General features: G+C 41.3%; 1 protein-coding gene across 10 annotated transcripts in view; it reads right to left on the minus strand.

The window, feature by feature from the left end:
* The window catches only part of CACNA1C (calcium voltage-gated channel subunit alpha1 C), a 430,938-nt gene that overhangs the window by 89,673 nt on the left and 319,632 nt on the right, over nucleotides 1–21,633 (minus strand). For all 10 annotated transcript variants that reach the window (XM_018080309.1, XM_018080308.1, XM_018080306.1 and 7 more), the window contains exons 11-19: nucleotides 20,882–20,908; nucleotides 18,702–18,862; nucleotides 17,710–17,935; nucleotides 11,588–11,795; nucleotides 10,645–10,765; nucleotides 8,718–8,832; nucleotides 7,501–7,621; nucleotides 7,305–7,374; nucleotides 1,071–1,203 (exon numbers count right to left, since the gene is read on the minus strand). In XM_018080309.1, the coding sequence (XP_017935798.1) occupies nucleotides 1,071–1,203; nucleotides 7,305–7,374; nucleotides 7,501–7,621; nucleotides 8,718–8,832; nucleotides 10,645–10,765; nucleotides 11,588–11,795; nucleotides 17,710–17,935; nucleotides 18,702–18,862; nucleotides 20,882–20,908 (1,182 nt within the window). The remainder of the gene's footprint in view (nucleotides 1–1,070; nucleotides 1,204–7,304; nucleotides 7,375–7,500; nucleotides 7,622–8,717; nucleotides 8,833–10,644; nucleotides 10,766–11,587; nucleotides 11,796–17,709; nucleotides 17,936–18,701; nucleotides 18,863–20,881; nucleotides 20,909–21,633) is intronic.

Here is a 21,633-nt window from a genome sequence, read left to right on the forward strand (position 1 = left end):
AGACCATTACAGCACTTTCCATACATTGGTATCAAGACATGAGGAGTTAAACCTCATAACAGCCCTGTGCATTAATTCTAGAGGCACTTCATTAATCTATTTAGTTCTACTCTTAGCTGTTAAGTCTCCCAGTCCCTATTATAGTAATTTTACAGATGACTGCAGAGGTTAATTTACTTCTTCTACAAATGACAGTGGGTGGGTGGCAAAGCTGGCATTAGAGTCCACGAGTCCCAATCATCCTCAGTCCCTCCCTGTTACACATACCCAAGGAGGAGTGGCACAAGCTCTGCTGTGGAAAAACTGGCTCTGAATTCAACAGTGCTTTTACAGCCCTGTCTTGCTCTGGGGCTGTGTCTGGAGGCTGAGCCCTCAAGAGAGATACTGGGGTACATGATCTTGCACAGACCAGTGGGCAGTGAGCTCATTTCTGTACCCTTGGAAAGATAAATTCCCCTGTGTCATAACAACCCTCCATTCACAGTACTAGCCTTGCACAGCTATTTTGGAAAGACAGGTGGCACGACGTGAAGCTGCATTGCAGGAGCCCATGGGAAAGTATGTTCTCCTTAGACTCCCCTCAGAGCTATGGATTCTCCTCCTCCTCTTCCTATTTTTAATTTTATGCTCATTCTTGATGTGCAGCAATGAGCAGAGACACATGAACTCTGTACTGGGAGTGGATTTTGAGCAGCCCTTAGGACAGGAAGCTCCTACCTCACACTTGATTAATTCCATGATGGCTCTCTTGCAATTTGGATCTGAATATGTAGGGGAATTCCAATTACTGATTTGCCTCCAAGTCCCTTATTTCTGAAGCTTTCATGATTTGTGTCTTCAGTCAGCTTTGCAGGTGCCATGAACTCCCACTGAATATTGTCAGGGGGGTCCCTACAGTTGTGCTTTCATGAGGACTTCATGCCAGGGCCTTTAAAGGAGAGAGGGGTCAAAGAAGGTCTCTGGTATGAATTGCTGAAAGGGAGCTCTGCACCTCATAACCTTTGGGGCCCAACATGAAAGGGGTACCTGCTCTTTACCTCCTTCTTCCAGCTAAGCAGTCTCTTAAATACCTGTTATTAGGACTGAAGATGAAAAAAGCACTGGCATCAGGCATGGGAACAGCCTTTTCCTTGAGGTGCAGCTCAGACATTGGGCGAGGCCGAGGGCCGACAGGCATCTCAGGTTCTTCCTCATCTTCCTCTGCTGCAAGAAACATTTTTGTCTTTTAATGCAAAATATAACCCATTCTGCAGTGCTGGGGCATTTGTCTCTGTCATAACTAGAGCTAAAAGCTAAGAACCATTGAAATAGGATGCTAAAACTTGAGGTTCCTTGTCCACTTCCTTCTCCCAAGGCAGCATTTGTTGCCCAGTGCTTGCCCTGGCAAACATTGATCTAGTCTCTCTGTAAAACCATTAATGCTGGTAAACCCACAATATTCTCACAACACTCTCCTCAGATACTTCACTGCAAAAAAAAAAAAAAGCTTCTAATGACTCACTTGTACCTTTCTTGCTATGGTCTAAATCCAGTATCTGTTTTCTTACTTTCCACGCACACAGAAAATTGAGAATTGAAAAATCTTCCTCTTGCAGAAGGCTTTTACATACTCAAGGACAATTAATATGCCTCTGTGAGAATATCTTAATCCTAGAGCAAAACAGCAACAGTCTTTCCTGAGGTGCTGTGTTCTCCAGGTCTCTGATCACCCTTGCTACTTTCTTCCAGATTATGTGCAGGATTAATCTGCAGTTGAGGTTTCACTGGTGCAGGAGAGTTGGAATACTTATTATATCTTACACTATCTTCCTGCTTAAATGTCCTTCATGGGCACTTTTCATTACACTCTGGCATTAATTTGCCATCAGTTTCTGATATGCACCAAGTACAGATTATTTATCACAGAACAACTGTCTAGGCTGTCACTCCCCCTCTGCATTTCTGCCACTGACTATTCCCAAGAGTGGCACTTGGATCTCAGCCTTATTGAACCGCATCTTTTTTTCTTCAGACCATTCCTCCAGTTTATCAAGTTCTGTTTTTCTCCTATTTGTGAGGATCTCCATGGAGCCACTGCCACATCTGGGACTGTGTCTGGATGAGTGCATGTACAGAGTAAACACTGAGCATGGGCACACTGAATGACACCGATCAGAAGGTCTTAAAAATTGTCCTCTTTCATAATTTAGTGGGGGGAAGATTAAAAAGGTGGGAAAGAGGCTGAGACTGCTGAGAGTCTTGAACCTGATGCCTCTGGAGCAGATCTCCAGGCCTTGTGCTGAACAATGAGCAACCTCGGGATAAAAAATGCAGAGAGGGGGTCTAAGGGTTGTGTGAAAGAGAAGCTTCCACCTTTGAGGATTCCTTCTACCTGCTGAAGTCAGATGTTGTTTTGTAAACAACATGATAGGATTTTGCTGTTTTAAAAGATCCCAATCCTCTTGCTTAATCAGCAGGACAGAAAAAAATATACTTCAAGAAAGGAGTCCGACAGGTTAGATGAAGCTGGTTCATCTTCCAGGCAATGCAAAGGAGGAAACTCTAGTTAAAAGGTTCATCCTGAGTTCATAAAGGGAGATAAATTCCAGGAAAAGATTGTTCCTTCAGGGTGAGGTACTTGATCTCGTTACAGGACACATCAGAAAGAACAGATGAATCAGCACAGATCCTAATCTAGATATCAGAGACAGGAGAAAAGTGCCCTTTTTGAATGCTTGCCATTATTACATGCAAATAGGATTCTTTCTTTACACTTCCAGTACCAAGAGTTCAGCTCAAATTCACTTGATAGATCTTTTCATGAATGTTTGAGCTGGTACACAGAGTTTGTACTTATTCAGTTAGTCTATTTTTTAACAGCTCAATTAATGTGTAATATACTTTATAATACTCTTTATACAGGCTTTATTAGTAAAAGAAACATTCTTTTACAAGTACTTTTTTACATAGTACTTGTAAAGCAGGTGTTAATGTCAATGCTCATATTTATACAATATTCCATACTTTGCACTTATACCTTTTACCTACAGGTTTCAGAGCAGACTGACAATGAGCGATGTAAAAAGATTCCTTTTCTTCTATAACAGGCCAGAAAACCACTGCCCATGTGGGATATTTGAGATTCTTACTTAAAAAGACTAGTATTCTGAGTCCCTGTTCTGCACCTTCACTATTGGATCATTCTACTTCTTTTACTCAGAGGAATGCTTAAATACCCTTTTAAATGGATATGGAACAATGCCTCAGGAAAATGGACCCTTAGCAAAAGGATCAGCCCCATGAAGACCATAAAGAACGTTGCTCCTCTCCTCTTTTTCTCCTGTCTGCCATTCAGCAGGAAATACATTAATGATTCTGGCAACCACATACCTTCAGATTGAAAAACACATTCAGTTCCTCAGCCATAGATAAAGAATAACGTTCTAAACATCTTTCACTTAAAGTAGAGTCTGGGGCAGAGAAGAAAGGAAACAGCGAGGCCCCCAGTTCGCAAAGAACAACATGAGAACAACCTCACGTCAGTTTGTAAAGTATCTACCTGCACATAGAACCTGCATAGTTGCTCACATTTGTAGAAGCAGAAGTTCTCTGGCTGTGAAGACAAACACAGGCTACAGTGCAGCATCAGTGAGAAATTTGATGATGGGGATATTTTTTTTTTTTACTGTACGAAAACCAGAACTCTTGTATAAGGACATTGCTTTGCTTCAAGCTCCCATGAATCATCCCCGAGCTTTTACCTTCATTTGACGTTCTGAATTCCTTGTCTATTTCTGTACTAGACTGCAAGACTAGCTCCCTGTCTTCTTATAATAAACATATCATCATAATAATTCTTCTAGTGTACACAAATCTCTGGAAGAACTAGTCTGTCCTTCCAAAAAAAGGGGCTAGGTGATCTGAGGAGCTGCAAGTACACAGGGTACTCTGGGGCCTATGAGCAACACTGTGCAGCAAATAGAGCCAGAAGAGGTTATTGAGAAAACTGGTTGAGAAGAAGAAACAAATTAGAACCCAAACAAGGTAGTTTGAAAGAATAAAGAAAAAAAAATGAGGTGACCATTTCAAATTGTTTCTGAACACTGGATTAGGGTGAAGGATGTTTTCAGAGGATGGAATGGTACACAGTCATGGAAAGGTCACAGGCACTAACAGCTTAAATCAGAAACAGAAAATAGGTAGAACCAACTGACTGCATCTAAGAAACAACAGGATGTGTCACTTAAAGCACAGCTGAAAATGGATCTACGTGCAAGTGGGCAGGAAAAGGTGTGTTCCCAGATGGGCTGTATATGGCTGCACAGCATCTCCTGTACCACAGCTGGACTGACTGGCAATCAGCAGAAGGATTCTGGGCTGGTCAGATGGCCACAAGGGAACTGGGCAGGGATACATGTGGGGATTAGGAAATTCTTGCTTGCTAGTGCCAGGGGAAGCCTTGAAGCCTTGTTCTCCAGAAGCAACTACACAAGGCAGAGGTGACATGTCATATCAGCTCTGAGAGTACCCTGGTGTTTCTGAGCTTTATACAGCAGAAGGGAACAGATGACTATGGTAAATCTGACTTAATAAGGGATTTACAAAACTTTACTGGCATCTGAGCCTTATGGTTGTCTTCCATGAAGTCTGAAAGAAGTGGTCAGGTAATTTAGTGAGCTGTTAGAGATCAACTTCACTCTTCACAAAGTAACCAAGATGGTGTCCCTTTGCGTTTCTAACAGGAAACAGGAGAAAACCTGATCATCCATTCAAATTTTAGGTTGTGTTCAAAAGTATATTAAGTCAGGGATTGGCACCCCAAGGCAGGAGTTAAAAGTGTTTTCACTTAATTTTCCACACTTTAATTCTATGCATGGCTGAATGACAAAAAATGAATATAGATGTAGCTTTTGTCACATATTTCATATGCTGGACTATTTCTAAGCTATCCACAGAAGGCAAAACTAAACTCCAATTCTATTAGCAGTAGACTTAAAATTGATACAGATGACTGTTGCTTCACCTGAAAAAAATGTAATGGCCTGCAAATCCAGGCCAGCTGAGAAACTGAAACAGAACTGTATGGAGCTGTTTTAATTTGTCCTAACTAAAGACTCCTGCAAACCCCTTAGCAACTGGGGATATGTGTCCAGTAAGTGCCTGTGCCTACAGAGGTGATGGGAAGATTAAAGCCAGAGGCATCTCCCCCAGGCAATGTTAAAACACTCTTGCATAGAGTTAGAACCACATTCTATTCCTGATAAATTGGCTATAAATATGGAAGAATACAAGTATAGCAAACGTGGGGACTTTTCGTACTGAAAGTCAAATGCAATGAAGAGTTTTCCATTTTGCTTGTCTGAAACCCTTGCCCATCTACTTAAAATGAACTATTGTGTTCTTTTTTACCCTGCCACATCAACCTATTATCAGACATTTATTTATTAGGAATCATGGAATAGAAGAGAATGTGTTTCATAACCTATTATAGCCTGTTACATAATCATAGAAACATGTAAGAGCAGAGCAGGAAAGGACCACAAAAGGCCCTCTGGTTCATGCTTATGCCAGGCCAGGATCAATTAACTATTATATCTAAGCCTTTTCTGGAAGACATTTTTCTGACTTGTTCCTAACAGCATTCAGTGACGCTGGAATTCCACAGCCATCTCTGTGATCTTTTCTAGCCTCACCATTAGAAAATTCTCTCTGGTGTGAATCTTAAATGTATTATTTGATAATGGAGATAATTTCCCTCCTACCTGTAGCAGATTTTTATGCATTTGAAGGTGTTTCTCCTGCCTTTCCTAACTCAGATTATCACAGTTCATTCAATCTCAGTTCTTGCCTCCTACTAGCATTGTTTTCACCATTCTCTTCTATACTTTTTCCAGTCGGAGCGCCCAAAACAAGATATGATATTCCAGCAGAGAACACAATAGAACAATTGCTTTGCTCTGATTAGCTTTCACTGACCACTTAAAAGAAGCCCATAACTGCATAAAAAGGTTTGGTTTTCTCTGTTTATAAATCTCACTACTTGCTTGCCTTTTGAAAGACAGCAAACTGTTGCTGGCAAACTGTTGAGCTTGTGATCATAAGACTGAGATTCTTTTCTCAAGGACTGTTACCTAACTAGCTGTCACCTGAGATCCTTTATTTGTGAATTGTTTATTCCTGTCTACGTATAGAGCCTGGCACTTTCAATTTTATTTAGACCATTTATCCAGGACCTCAACAGCTCTTTGAATTCTAATGCTGCCCTCCAGCATGCTTTGTGTCCTTCCTAGCTCCATGTCATCTACAAATGTAATAAGCATATTGCCTCTTCCATCATTCAGGTCATTAACAATGAACTGAAGTGAACTCCAGACAGGCTTTTGGGTTGTAGAGGCTCACTTGGGCTATCAATACCCTCCACATAAAGGGTTGGATCAAATTCTCTCACAATCATCCAGACCATAATTTTCTAGCCAGCTTCTGAGAACGCTACAAGAGTTGGTCAGAAGCCTTAGCAAAATGTAAAAGAATACGACACCTACTTCTTTTCTCTCACGTACCAGTATTTTCAGCCCCTTCTAGAAGAAAATCAGGGTGGTTTCATGTGAGTTGCTCTTGGCAAATCTGTGTTGGCTGCTAGTCATCTCCTTATCTTGCAGTCATATACTTTGTTTAATCATTTTTTCAAGCACTTTTCCAAGAATGGAAGTTGAACTGACTAGCTCCAACCCCACCCCCCATTCAGGATCTCTTGAAGAAAAACTGCTTGAAGTCCTGAGATTTCTTAGACCAGGTATCTGAGGATGATGTTAATTAGGCCCAATTGACTTGAAAATCAGCCTAACTAATGCTATAGTTTGATTCCTCCCATTCTGTGCTGAAGTCTTATGCCATTAGAGTTATTTTAATGTCACACTGTCCTTTTTGATTAGAAAACAGCACAAAAAGGCATTCAACACTTTCCCTTTTATGACTATCTCTCGTGAGTCTCCCTGACCATTGAGTACTGAAAAACACACTGAAAACAAAGTCACATGTATATTTTCAAATGCAAAGATTTTCATATGATTTGATTTGGTTCTCTGCAAAGCTCTGCATTTCCCAATAAAGAGTTTCACAGAGAACCAAATGAAAGATGACCAATCAGTACAGGGACTGCAAAGGACCAAGTCCACACCTGTGCAAACACAGGCAAGCACATCACTCTGTCCCATCATGAAAGCATTACATGTTCAGCATGCCTGCTACCACAATTTGGCTTTATGTGCATTAGCAACTGGAGCTTCTCTTTGTCAGATCAGGGATAAGAGGAAGAAGATGTATACCTGGTGCTTCCGTTGTGGGATATGGGCTCTTTTCTTCATTTTCATTGGGCTGATAATCATCCACATTGATCTGACAGAAATGGAAAGAGAAGCATCAAAGCCTTTATCAGACAAGGCAGACAGTTTTCATTCCCTCAGAAACCCAGGCTGCTCATGCCATCAGTGCACAGAGTGCCTGGCTGGTAGCAGACCTTACCTTGGTAGCAGGTGGGGATTCTCCATCAGCGGTGATCGATTTCAGCTCAATTTTCTCCTCCTTCGTCTCTTCCTCCACAGCTGTTTTTTCCATCTCCTGTTTCTTTTCAGGACTTGCAGTTCTAACAATTTCACAAGATAAAAAGCAGAGAGTTACAAAGGTGAACAGCTTGTTTCCCTTTTAGGGACTTCATGTAATACAGCACACACCATGAGAACAATCAGCTGGCATCTCCATTCTGAGCCCAGTGGCTCCACCTTGTCCTCATCCACAGGCAAAGGCAGAGGCTCTGCTCTAATTCTGTATAGTGTCCTTTATTTTGTAGCTTTCACAATGGCATGTGAGTGTGTTTGTGTGTGAGTGTGTGTGTGTGTGTGAGGGAAGTATGTGCCTGTGTGTTTGTGCATGTGCATATTCTAGGTCTGTCAGCAGAGATCTCTTTGTTCACCCAATGACAAAGGCATGGACCATTTTCATCTCTTATCTTCCCCTCGGTTGCCTACAAAGGTTTTGCCCCTCTCTGCACTCCCAGAGGGAGGGAAATCTGCTGAGTAGCACGCAGGATGAAACAGAAAGATCTGCACAAGAGATCCCCTCCAAGCAGCCTGGAAGACAGTGAATGGAAATAACCAGTAAGGAGAGGCTTCCCTGCTGTTGGCAGCTGGGAATGACAGAGAAGCTCCACATCCAGCTCGTGCCTCTTAAGTGTCTATGGAAACACTAAAAGAACTGGCATGAGAAGAACAGCATGTGGCATCAAAAGAAAAGGAAGCTGCTGAATCTTGTAGTGGGAATGACAGTCTGAAAATACGCTTTGTGGCCCAAAGCAATTGGAAGATAATAGGGAGATTCAAATGGGATTGTAACATTGACACCATTTCACACTCATTCTCTCCTGATGCTCTGAAAGCTCATCAGTCACCCAGACTTCCTTTTCCCTGTTCACATCACTGCAACTGTGGGGACTCCCAGCTCATGGCACTTTCTTGTCTTACAGTGTGAATTCCTTTACGTAAAAATTTATATATACATAATTACATTAATCACATATGTATAACCCATATACACACAGAGAAGATAAACATACATATACATAGGTATATGTATCATATTTATGCACATATATATGCATCATATACCTATGTATATGTATCCTGTGTAATTACACTCACAGGAATATAGCACGAGTGCAGATAGTTGTATGCAAATGGATTTACCTTGCTAGCTTTTTCCTTTCTTTTTCCTCTTCCTCCTCTTTCTGTGCAGATGTTAAACTCTCAGCATCAGCAAGGTTGTCCACAGCAATGGCCAAAAATACATTCAGCAGGATATCTGTTTGTGTGTACTTAAAGAAAACTGGCTTTGAAAACTGCAGGAAAAGATTATACCAAGGGTTTCTTAATTGAAAAATTTTTAGCAACCTGTCATCATGTGTCTTGGATTTTCCAAACTTCCATTTCACACAACTGCTCAGGATGTGCATATCCAGCATGCACAAACCTACACCTTCCATCCACATAGTTAACACACTGCGGGTTTCCAAAATTTCACAACAGAACGACTGATATAAAACATCTAAGTCCAGGCTTATATTTTAGTTTCCAACATCCCAAAAGAGCATCACTTTGTGCAACAAATCCCACAGAAGATAAGGGGAGCACTAAATGCTTTGCATCTTTGACAGCTTAGGTCACATGAATGGATTTTATGGACAGCAAGCATATCACTCTGATGAGCATTTCTGAGGTTAATTTAGTCTGGACAGTGAAGAGTTGAGTTGACAACTCTGACATCTCCTAGCAGAGAGTCCATGCATGGCCAGTCATGCCTGTGTAGCTTAAGGGCAAGGAATCACAACTGTTTTCTTGTGTTATGAGTCAGTGTTCAGGTCTTGTGTTACAAATCTGAATATCAGCTTGTTTTATAAATTTCTTGAGCTTAGGTCTTATTACACCATGATAACTTTTAAGCAAACCCCGGTTCAAGGCTCAGCCTGGAAACACAGACACCCCCCTCCCTGGGCTCCAAGGTCTAATGGCTCCAAAGTCAGCCAGCGTGTAGACTTGGCTCACATTTTCACAAGGAGATCCAAATTGTAGCTTTTTTTAAGCTGTCAGGAAGATTGCCTACCTTGACCTTCAGATAAGTGGAATTGCACCATCTCACTTTGAAGTGAGGGTATGCAGGTCAACTGAAATGTCAAATAACAGGGTTTGAGAGATCTGAATTATGAACAAAGGCCAGAAGAGTTGGGCTGAGTCCACAAGGTGGCTTTATAGAAGCACCAGTATAAAATGAAATGTCACCTCTGACACAGGAGGGCCATTTATTAGGGAAGCAGAAACTAAACATGGACAAATTTGGAGCAAACTGAGATATGGAACAGAACCACAGCTCTATGTTATTTGCAAATTGCTGTGAAGAGACACTCAGAGCCTAATCATGCAATGTGCTTTATACCTCCTGGGATATGCACAGTGCCCTCACCTCACCTTGAAGCCAGAGAGAACTCAAGTTACTTAAGACCAGCATAGGCTGGAAGATAACAGAGCACAGGATTTTCTGTTTGAAGAACACACAGATTGCAGCAACTGAAATGGAACATGGGTCCTGTGAGTTTACACATGAATTAATGTATGATCTCACATAAATCAATTATGTCAAACATATGTTACTCCTATTACAGCATTTGTATATAGCATATTGTAGATTATACATATTTTTATTCCACATAAGGCTTGGATGAAAGCACATGGAATATATTACTAAAAAAGCAATTGAAGCAAAAAATATTCAGTAAGTACAGTAGGAACACACATAGATTAGTATCTGAAGAAGTCAGGAAAGAAAACCTACAACAGAATTAAGGGGAATGAAAAATAAAAACACTAAACATGTGAAAATATAAAATAAAAGCTAGCACGTGGAACTGGCACGTGGTTGGCTCTTACAAGTGTCTATATGCCTTAGCAGTAGCTAAAATTAAACAAACTTGTTTAACTTTAGGCAGTGTAAAGCCAAAATTCAGACCTAGGGAAAAGGTAAAAACGTGAGATATGAAACTCATTATTTTCTGACATGACAAAGTAAATGGTGGCTTTAAATTCAGCCCCTCTTGCAGAAAAGAGTAGCATCAAAGGATACAGTTTCCACAGATGAAGAGGATGATGAAGTAAATACAGACCAACATTCCTGGAAAAGAGGGGCCGCCATAAGCCATGATCCCATCATACATCACCGAATTCCAGTCCTCCCCAGTCAGGATCTAAATGACACATTCCCACCAATAAGGGATACAGTGTTAGACCACACAGAGAATTTGAAAACCCCATTAACACAAAGATATCTATTGTCCTAAAGAGCACCCCCTCCCCCAGGATGGTTGGCGATTCTGGCTGTGTCCATCTAGAAAATTAAATTAAAAAACAAACAACAAACCACAGAACAAGGAGCATGCAAAGAAGTCCTGCGTTCGAAGTGTGAAAAAACCCAAACAGATGTCCCCTTGAAGATGATGGCTGAAGGCAAACGGCTCTCCCACACAACTCTGTTCAAATCTTCCCACTTTTTCCCAGGCATTTCCCTCCCACGTGTCTGTTGTTTCAGACAGGCTGCACAACCTGTAGCACTGCCCTAAGACAGCACTCCCTGCCACTTCCCTTCGTTTTGCATGTGAATGAAATCACGATCCTCATGCTCTTGGTGGATCACTCCCAAAACTGCAGTCAGCTTATGGTCATTTGATGAATTCTGTGGTGCTGTGAGAGGATTTTTGTTCCCCAGTACAGTGGAGGGGTTGGGCTTTGGTTTGTTGCCCTGGGACATGAAAATGGCCCTTCTCTTGTCCTACCCTGTTAAGACTTGATGGCCTTGGAACACACAGAGGTTTTATCTTTGGTTCCCCACTTTGGGAGGGAATACCCACTGTAATACTGTGCTGGCAGCACAGTGTGGCACCTTGCTCCTGGAGCTGTTAGTGTGCTGTCCAGTCCTGGGGACTGTCAGGCTGCAGGGGAAGGGTGCAGGGCTTGTCTTGCCCCACACAAACACAAAGTGTTGGCCCCACTGGGACCACTCGTGCCCTTACCTGAAACACTGTGAGGAGGGACTGAGGGAAGTTGTCAAATGTACTCCTCCTGGTCTGCATCTCATCAAAGTTAAACTTGCCCCCAAAGAGCTGCATCCCCAGGAGCGAGAAGATGATAATGAAGAGGAAGAGAAGCAGCAACAGGGAGGCAATGGAGCGAACTGAGTTCAGGAGTGAAGCCACGAGATTACTCAGGGAGTTCCAATATCTGGGAGAGAAAATAGAAGCAGTTAAAATTCCCTCAATCTGAGACAGGTGCTCATGGACTGTACAGGATATTGGTTTGGGCTGCCTTCTGCATATAAGCAGGCATTTCCAAACACTCTGTTAAGCAGTGAATCATTGATGTGCTTCCCTAAGATAATGAGACCTACTGCAGCTAATGAGTAATTTTACTACCACACGTGTACATACCCAATTCCCTCCACCCCCCACTCCATACGCACACCCAGAAGATTATTACAGCACTCTCCATCTAAGGCTCTGCACATCTTATATCAATATACAGTGATTAGTTCTTGCTGCTTCAGTGAGTTACATTCTAACCAACCTCATTACAACACTCACAGATGTTATGGCAGCCAGAATACCTCACTCCAGAGAACGGCCTGCAATAACCAACAAGAACAGATGGGGAAACAACTCTTTGGATGCAAATATGAACTTGCCCAAAATCTGGCGTGTGTGAGCATATGCTTGGGCTCACTCACAGAGAGAAGTTGCTGGGCTTTCTGAGATTGAGAGGAATGAGAAAGATATTAATGGCCCTTTTAGGTGGACTCTAAAAGAGACTCCAGATCTACATCCATTTGGAAGGACACACCATCACTGCTTTTCTTTGAGTATCAAACCTACTACCCTTCCTCAAATAGGCTGCAGAGCATTTTGAAGGGCTTTGTTCAAGAGACAGGTTGGCTGAAGAACCGTTCTCTCAGTGTGTTCAGGCTTGTGTCCAGTTCAGAGTCATGTATGACGCAGAGAAAGGATCTTTCTTTCCCTTCTGGTTCCACTTTAGGGTTCAAAGAGATGCCAGCAGTATGATTGCTGCAGCATCTAAGTTTGCTTCCATTCTTTGCCAGCCTGCACGGTAGTCACGAGTTGCAAAGAGGCTTCAGAAAAAATTTCTAAATTTTTTGCCCATGAAGCAATTTCTACTTCAGACTTGCATCTGCTCAACCACTCCTATTCTATTGCTTAGCTGGCCATGTCCTCTTCTCCCTTATGTTTTTAGTGTGGCAGAGCTTTCAGACTGGGCTGAAGATTAGCTGTCATCTTCGAACTGCCTCATTTCGAAGCACATTGCTAGCAAGCTTCAACAGCTTTCACGGGTCAGCAGGCCACTGATGTTCGCCTGTGATCTCTGGGCCTTCCGTCTACCTTGCCTACCACCACACTTTGAGATTCCACGATGGCCAGTGTCCTCCAGGCCCTTCTCCCAAAGCCCATAACACTGAACATTTCTTTACTGGGAGGACTCTGCATTTCTAACCGTATTTACCTTGAAGAAAGAGTTCCATGTAAGAAGGATGGCAGACATGTCCAGTGCTCTGGCTCTTTTGAGGAAGCCTGATCCTTCAACATGCAATTTTTTTCTGTAGGTAATCTAACCATTAAGACAAGAGTTCTTAAAATCCCAGTTAAATTAATATTTTTAAAGTGACAGTGTAAAAAGAATACTTTTCTTGTTCCATGGAAGACAGGACTGCCTGAGCAGCCCAATCACTTTATGAAGGTTAGCAGTCTGATCTGCAGAGGGACACTGCCATGTCCTCTGAAGTTCAGCAACTGGTTCATCTCCAAGGACTAAGCTTCAAAGATAACTGTGATGTTTTCCCTCCAGCCCAGTTTCAGCACTTCAGACAAAACTAGAGTGCTTTAAAGTTTAACTGCAATTAAAGAGATGAGCAATGAAAAACTACAGAGCAAAGGTAAGGGCATGGAAGCTTTTGGGCTCAGTGCCACCAAATATCTGCATGGAATGTGCAATGTAACAGCTCACTGTGTTTGCATTTATGCTTACAGCTCACATACTTTCACACTTTAGAAAGAAGGGAAAGTGACATGGGAAAAGGGAAAAATTCATTTCTGGTGGCAGTCAAATGAATTCAGCATCCTGAAAGCAGAAGTTGATGGGCTCCAGAATATCTCTCCAAGTCCTCCAATGTCAGCCAGGACACACATTTTCTAGGTCTTTCTAGCAGTGCCCTTAAGGAGCATACAGTAAAGCTGTTACACATCTGATCAGTCCCAGTGACTCACTTTAAGCTTAAATGCATTGCTATCTCAGCAAACAACTGTGTAGACTTCTATCAGCTCTCCATTTCTTAAAAATGGCTCAATACTTGAGATTCAGATTCTTATGTGACTATCAAACTTAAAGCAATTAACTGAGATGGCCTGGTGATAAGATTAGTGCTGTTTTGTTTGTGTACTGAGTGCTAGCTAGAAATACAGAACCATTAGAAAAGTAAATAAACTGTTTGGGGGTGGGGGGGAGAGAAAAAAAAAACCAGAAAAAGGAGAGGATAAGGAAGGCTTGACTTGACTAAGATGTGAAAATAACAACTGCCTTATCTCGGGGTCCTAGAAGCCTGACCTGCAAGTCTGACCTGACGTTACCATCTGTCACATTAGGTGGTTGCAGAACTAACATGAACGCTCCCTCAAAGTGAGATCTGGGATTACTCAATGAAACACGAGGTTTTCAAATCAGCAATGGCTGAAGCCCAGACAAAGAAAAGTCTCTCAATACTTCATCCACCCTGGTTAATAACTTACTGCAAAGGAAAAATGCAGCACTGCTGAACGGAATTGGAAGTTTTGGACCAGGCAGCGGATAATGGGAAATATGACAGAAAGCACTGCTGCTGCCTTGGACTTGTAGGGAAATGAATGTACTTCTTAACAGCCCCCACTTGCAGATCTCAGACCCTTGAGGATGCCAGTGAATGGGGCACTGCACCAGTGAGCAGGGTGTGATTATGATCCCCGTTTCAAAGTGGGGGAATGGTGCAGAGAAGTTAAATGGTTTGTTCAACATCTCACACAATAATCAATCATAGGACTGGATTAGAATTTAACATGTTCATGTATTCTCTTCCCTCTCCTCTCCATTGCCTTCCACAATGTCTTAGTGATACTGGCAATCACAGATGCAAAGCTTAAAACAGTAGCAACAGCTGGCAGTCTCATAGTATGAAAGCTTCCCACACTGTTCATCCAATATAAAACTACTTTGAAAGCAGGTATAAAAAAAAGGCATCATGTCTCTTCTCCCTACAGTTAACAGTGACATATCTAGTGGCAGGATTAGGTATAAACCATCAACTTTCTGTATGCTGTTGCAAATGATATGATTTATTTTTTAAATATAAAGGACTATATGTAGGGGTTTATAAAGCAGTAAAGGACTATTTATAATGAGAAAATAATTTGTCTTCTCATAGCAAAGAGGGAGATGTTCTGCACAGCACTTTAAAAATTAGGGAGAATAAAACAAACAGATTATATTGTCTGCTTGTCTAATGTATTTATAATTTTGGAAGAAATGTTTGCTCTTGATATTCTAAATGTGGTTTCTAAAATGATGCACTGTTCATCTGATGGTGTCTTTATTTGCTTCTATTCTATTAAGGAGCTATGTTTCTCCTAGAATTGTATCATCTTGATGCACCCAGAATTTGTTTGTGCTTGGTGTTTATAATGGAAAATCCATCCAAATACATAAAGAATAGGCTACCTACTGATATATTCTCACGAGAGTAATTTTCCTGCTTTGTGCCTTTTTAATGCCCTTGATTATCACCATTTGCACCTCTACGGCACGTCCCCCTGTCATTGCTGATGAATATATATTTGGCACAAAACACTACCCTACCACCCCTCCTACCCCTCCCAGTTTTCTAGTGTTGTATCTTTCTGTATTATCTTTGCACTCAGGTGGTCTATTGCACCAGTACTGATAATGTCATCAATAAATCATCATTGTATTTAAAGCTGAGTGAATAATGGAAAAAATTGTAATTTACCAGAGAACATCAAGGCAGAAGTTTTGCTTTAGGGCCAGAATATTCTCTCCTGCGTTAAGACATGAGTGGGCCTAAAATACTGCTTTGGAGGCTTGTGTTAGGGCTTTCCACATGAGGGTGAACTTCACCCACGGAGGGAAGAAGAAATCATGAAGAAAATTATGAATAATTACAAAACAGATAAATTTGAAACCACTGCAACCTACTTGCCAATATTTCAGGAACAGGAAAGAAGGCAAAATCTGATTAATACATTATGCATTATGAATTGTTCCTCATCTCTGTGTTTTACACATAGACCCATGCACAAATTGCAGGAGACATATTCCAGGTAACATTTGTTTCCATGAAAAATTGTATTTTAATTGTGTTGCAGAATGAAGGCCAATATAACTAGTCCTACTGCTGGTTGGTTCCATCATTACATCTCTTCCAGAAGCTTTAGGAATATTTGAGTACTTCAACAGCTCAAAGTATTAATGATATTCTCTCGGTGTTTGCCTTTCTATTAGAGAATTCTCTTAGCTAGCTTATATATTTTGTGTAGGAGTGGAGAAATGTCTTGAAAAAACAATGACCTCTCCAGGATGCTATGTTGAAGCTTATGCTTTTATAGCTATTGGTATGTTGCCCTGGGTGTATCTGATTACCCAATGCCTGAAACAGCTCCTGGTTTCCTCAGAAACCAGGCCTGGGACTTGGTGATGATAGCTTTCAGACCCAAAGATCCAGGAAAAACAGTCAGCAGACCAGAGATCCCCACTATTTCTGAAAGAGCAAAGATGCCTTTCTGGCTGGAAACTCTTGTTAGCTGGAACGTTTTCCCCTCTTCTATAAACACGAGTCTAAACAGACCACTTCCCTCCCCCCATTCTAATAGTTGTAGGCTTGCTTTGGCCTCTCTCTCTGAGACTGTAAACTGATTTTCTGTCTCTGCCATCTGACCCTGAAAACCATCCATCCTACCAGAGAGCTGAGGCTCAGAAGCTTTAAGGGTAAATCTTTTATGATGAACAAGTCCAAATTTGTTGTTTTTTTCTGCCTCTCAGCTCTGCCATCTTGACTATCTTTCAGTTTTGGCCTTGTTTTCTTCATGTGCTGCGTGTTTTTATCTCAAATTTGTCAGATGTTTCCTTTGGAGGGGTGGGTTACAGCAATTTTAGGGACATTTCCATAGCTGAGCATGCAGAAAACTCACTCTTTCACCACCTTAGTCAAGTTTTTTATAAAAGCTGATTGGTGCCCACATGGGAAAAGGCAGACCTTGTGCTACTTGGGGTAAGCACTTGGGTAAAATTAGTTCCAAGAGTTCCCATCTGGTCAAGTTTGGAGCTGATCTCTCCTACAACCTCCCCTCAAGCTGAAAAAGCCCTGCCAAACCAACCCAGTGGTTTTGGAGGTACCTGACTCAGGAAGTAGTGCCTGTTTACTACACATGTATTAAATGTGCCTTTATGTAGAGGGACAAGAGAAAGAATGAAAAGGAAAAAGAAGGGATACTGGAATCTGGAAAAAGTCTGGCTTGTTCATAAAGCTGCTGCTTCATGATGGACTCCTTTGAAGGGGAATAGCTGGCAACATCCTTCGTCTATAGCTGCTGGTGTTGACACAATCTCCCACTCAGGCCACTGTTGAGTCTACTGGAGTTGGCATGGGCTCCTCAGTCAAATGTTGTTTTAGCTCAAGGCAGTCTTTCAGGCTCCTCTCTGTCCCCAGAAAGCATCAGAGAAGGTCACAAGGCTATCTGCTGTTTTAGTTTTGCTTTGACTTTTGCAGGGAACCATAAGAGCCCAATCTCAGCTTGGACTACCATTCCAGGCTTCAGTTTAACAATTTGCATGGTATCAAGTGTCTCCAGCTCCCTATGCCAGGCTCCTCACCAATCCTTATCACTCACATCAGGGATATCCAGTCTGCACAGTCCTCCCCATCCCACCACAGGTGGCAGAAGATGAGGACTGTTAACCTACACCTCTCACTACCCAATTAGTGGTAGAAAAAGTGAAAAACACCAGGGATGTGAGCGACCTGTACCTATATATGTTGTGCGCTGAGCAGTAGCCCCCCTTCAGTCCCAAAGAAGCAATAAAGTACCTTGTGATTTTAAATATTCTTAGGAGTCGAACACATCTCAAAACCGAAATGCCCAGTGGTGACATGATCTTTGTCTCAACCAGGATCGTTTCCAGGATTCCTCCGCACACAATGAAACAGTCAAAGCGGTTGAAGAGGGACACAAAATAGGCCTGGAGACCAAGGCTGTACATCTTCAGCAGCATCTCTGCCGTGAAAAGAGCTAGCAGCACCTTGTTGGCAGTGTCTCATGAAAAACAAAAAGGAACAGATTAAGGAAACTTAGTCAAAAGATCACCACAACTAATCATCGGCCCTTGCTAAGAAACCTTTTTGGGGATCAGTCTTAAAAGTTAACTTCGTATGAGCTTGGTTCAAAGAATGAACTTCAAAAGCGTGGGCATCTCATTCACAGAAGTGTTTTACCAGGGTGGTTACAGCAATTCTTATGTACTGCATATCCAGCTGCAATGTATTACACAACCACACAACGACCAATGGCAGGGACATGCCCTCCTGTGCACAACCTCCCATCACACTTGTCATCCGCAGGGGAGAGTGGGAACAGAAGAGCTGCTGTGCTACCTACTGTTGCTTAATTAAGCCTTTCAGCTGCTCTCACCTCCAGAGAGAATTCAACTGTTCTGCAGACAGGAGAACTTTACAAATCACTCTTCATCACCTCCCTAACAATTAAAAATTATCATAAATGCCATTTCAGGGAAAACCTTGGAGAACGTGAGGCTCTCAGTAGCAATCCATTAATTGGTAATCCAGTTGCAAATATATATTTAGCATAAATTCCTGGTTTTACTTACACCCAAGGAAACACTGCTTTGGCTGGAAACAAGGTACTTACATTTTTCCTAAAACTTCTCCCATTGTAGGCAGGGATGTTTATTGTATTATTTCAGATTCTCCTTTTACATCGTGTGCTTTAATGCACCAGCTCCTCTCTCCGCTCCCTTTTTTGACACTGACCATAATGAACAGAACCATCAGCTTCTCCTCACCTTGGACCTCCGTGAGCCAGTCTGGCTGGTTGTAGTGTTCAGAGGCAATGGTGAGGGTGTTGAGGAACACAAGGAAGATCACCAACCAATAGAAAACATTGGACTTGACAGCGGCACGGCACTTTCTTCTGCAGAATCGATTCCATCGGCGCCAGTAGCGGCTTGAAATATTGAAAAAGGAAAAGTTCTTTTCAGATAGGGATCCACAGGCTATTGCAATTCTCTGCCAAGAGAGACTCTAGTCTTGATTTATTGTTCAAGAGAGGTAGAGAATAACTTTAAAGTTCACTCTGAGAAACATTCTCTCATTCTCATCTGAGTTGACAGTTGTGATCATCCTTCCTTTATCTACAGGAATAAAGTTGGTCCTAAACCAATTTGCAACATCTTCAAGCAATATCTTAATCTGATTAAGACATCCACTGCAGATACCCTGAGAGGTTTTTTTAGCCCAGTTCCCACAAAAATAATCATTCTCCTTGTATTTGATGCTTGTAGTCTGCAATGGGACCTTGCCCAGCCTCAGGATAGTCACTGAAAAGATACCCACTATGCCACATGAACCTTTGGATTACATCTTTGGAGAGGTGAGGTCAAATAAAATCCATGTAACATTTCCAACATTCAGTAATGTTCAGGAGTAATCCCAATACAAGGCCTAATTCATAACAAAACCCCAAAACTTAGGGGACCTCAGCATCTCACCTTCATGCCTGGAACTAAGGGTACCATTTGCTAATCAACAGACTTTTTAAAGTTTGCCTTCCATGAACATATCCCCTTGTGTCACTGATTTCTGAGGGTAATTACTAACCACAGAAGATATTTAAAGCTAATTACACACCTCCTACTCGTCAGAATTTAACTTGCATAGCAACCAGTTTCCAGGCAACACTTGCCACTGTATAATAAATCTAATAGTTTTATATAGATAATATATACATATGTGTGAGTGTGTCTCTGAAGGGACATACACATACACTACATTACAGAGGGAAAGAACTTTTCTTGTCTATTCTTCTCTTGTATATTATTTTCAGTGATAAACTATGGCCCTACTTGAGGTCAGGATTCAGCATCTCTATGAACTAACACCAGGCAATGTGAACACAATGTGAACGAGAATGTTGCAGCAACATTTTAACAGGTAATCCAATCTGGAGTGTTTTATCTGTGCAATTTATAAAGGCACCCAGACAAGCTATCACAAACATTCAAAAAGGGTTGTGTGTTTTGCAGTAGATTTAGGACAAGAAAAGATCTTCCCAACTTCCAAAATAGGCACAACGCTTAGACAATATTGTTGTCATTAAATCCTTAGGAATCCCACAGACTTTAGTGTGTACTTGTGCACAAATGTGCATGCACATGAAAATGTATAGTGCTTTTTTGTGCTCACACCTACACTCTTTACACAGGGATGCATAAAGGCAGGATGTACACATATGTGCATCCCAAAGTTTTTATTACTGTTTGTTATTTAGGTAGCTGAAGGACACAGTTACTCATTATACTGAAAGTTAATCTAGTTTTAGGGTTTTTTTTAGTTTATTTTAGCTTTTTATAAAACTGACTTTGAATTCAGGGTTATGGAGGCAGCTCAGCTCCTACCAAAAAGGTAGAAATGGACTTTAACAACCAAGTTTCACGAGTTCAGTCAGCCTTTCCAATGCAAACCCCCTTGGGACTGCTTCACTTTTTCAAAATCTGTAAGTCAACAGAAAAACAAACATAACTAGAAAAAACTCCCCATGTCCCAGGGTGAAGGGGAGAACTTCACAAATAAGATGCAAACCTCATCAGCTGAAATATTTACAATCAAGCAAAGCAGAGGAGTGCAATAAAGTGTAAGAAAGAGAGCCTTGAGCTGACAGGGTTGATATTGATGGATGCAATATAATTATGTGGTTGAATTTCACTTCTGATATTGTGTTTTATGGTTTGAGATACGTAGGTAGCAATCAGAGAGGTACTTCTGAGTGGAATAATGTCAGTAGTCCCTGTGCCTTATTTCAGTATAAAACTAAGAAGAACAATCTTGATTTTTGACTAAATCTAACATGTTTGGCAGTATCTCCTAGAATCACCACTGCATCCTAGAGATGCTGGACTAAACCACTTCACAAAGTAAGGAACAAAACCAGCAGAAAGCAGGAAAAGCAAAAATCAGTTTTACTTACCTAAATTTTGATTTTGAGATCCGATGCCTGAAAGACAAGAATTGCCATTAAAGTCTCTGAAGCTGTCTCATACCTCCAAGGCTTTTGTGAAAATAGTAATAGAAAGAAACAAAGTTAAGCTGAATTCATTTTTTAATCAATGCTGTTTTCCTCTTGAGTCTGCTGTAAGTCAGTGTAGGCACTGGGCATGGTTAGAATTCCCTGATACAGAAATTTTGGGTTTTTTGGTGGGAGTCACGAAGCAGGAGTTGTGTCATGATGGGATTCTATCACCTATAGATATCAGGGAACTAGTTTTTCTCTTGGGTAAAAGGCTGGCCTAAGGCAAGGGGCACTCTACTACTGTTAGCAAATTCATTTCTCAAGTATCATCCCCTTTTTTTTTCTTTTTTAGTCACTATTTTTTTAATATATTAAAATATGTATGCCTTGATACAGACAGACTTTCACACATCACCTATCACTTCAGGATATATAAGCACATTATGAAACCATAATAACGGAGAAAACAATGCTTTCTTTTTTTTTCAGCAATTGAAAGAAAAACAATGCATGATGGATATTTTCAAACTTAGATATCAACTCTTATTTGTCTTTGTTATCTATGTAAATTGCTTTGCATTCAAAAAGGTCTGTAAAATAACAGATTCTGTTGCTACCAATGAAATTTTCAGAATTAAGCACTCCTGAAAATTTGGTCACGTTCCCACGTGTTTAAATATGTAATTTCGTGCATTTGGGTTTATTTATCT

This window comes from Manacus vitellinus, unplaced genomic scaffold, assembly GCF_001715985.3.
Source record: "Manacus vitellinus isolate BGI_N305 unplaced genomic scaffold, ASM171598v3 scaffold_5_pilon, whole genome shotgun sequence".
In the NCBI taxonomy this organism is placed as follows: Eukaryota; Metazoa; Chordata; class Aves; order Passeriformes; family Pipridae; genus Manacus; species Manacus vitellinus.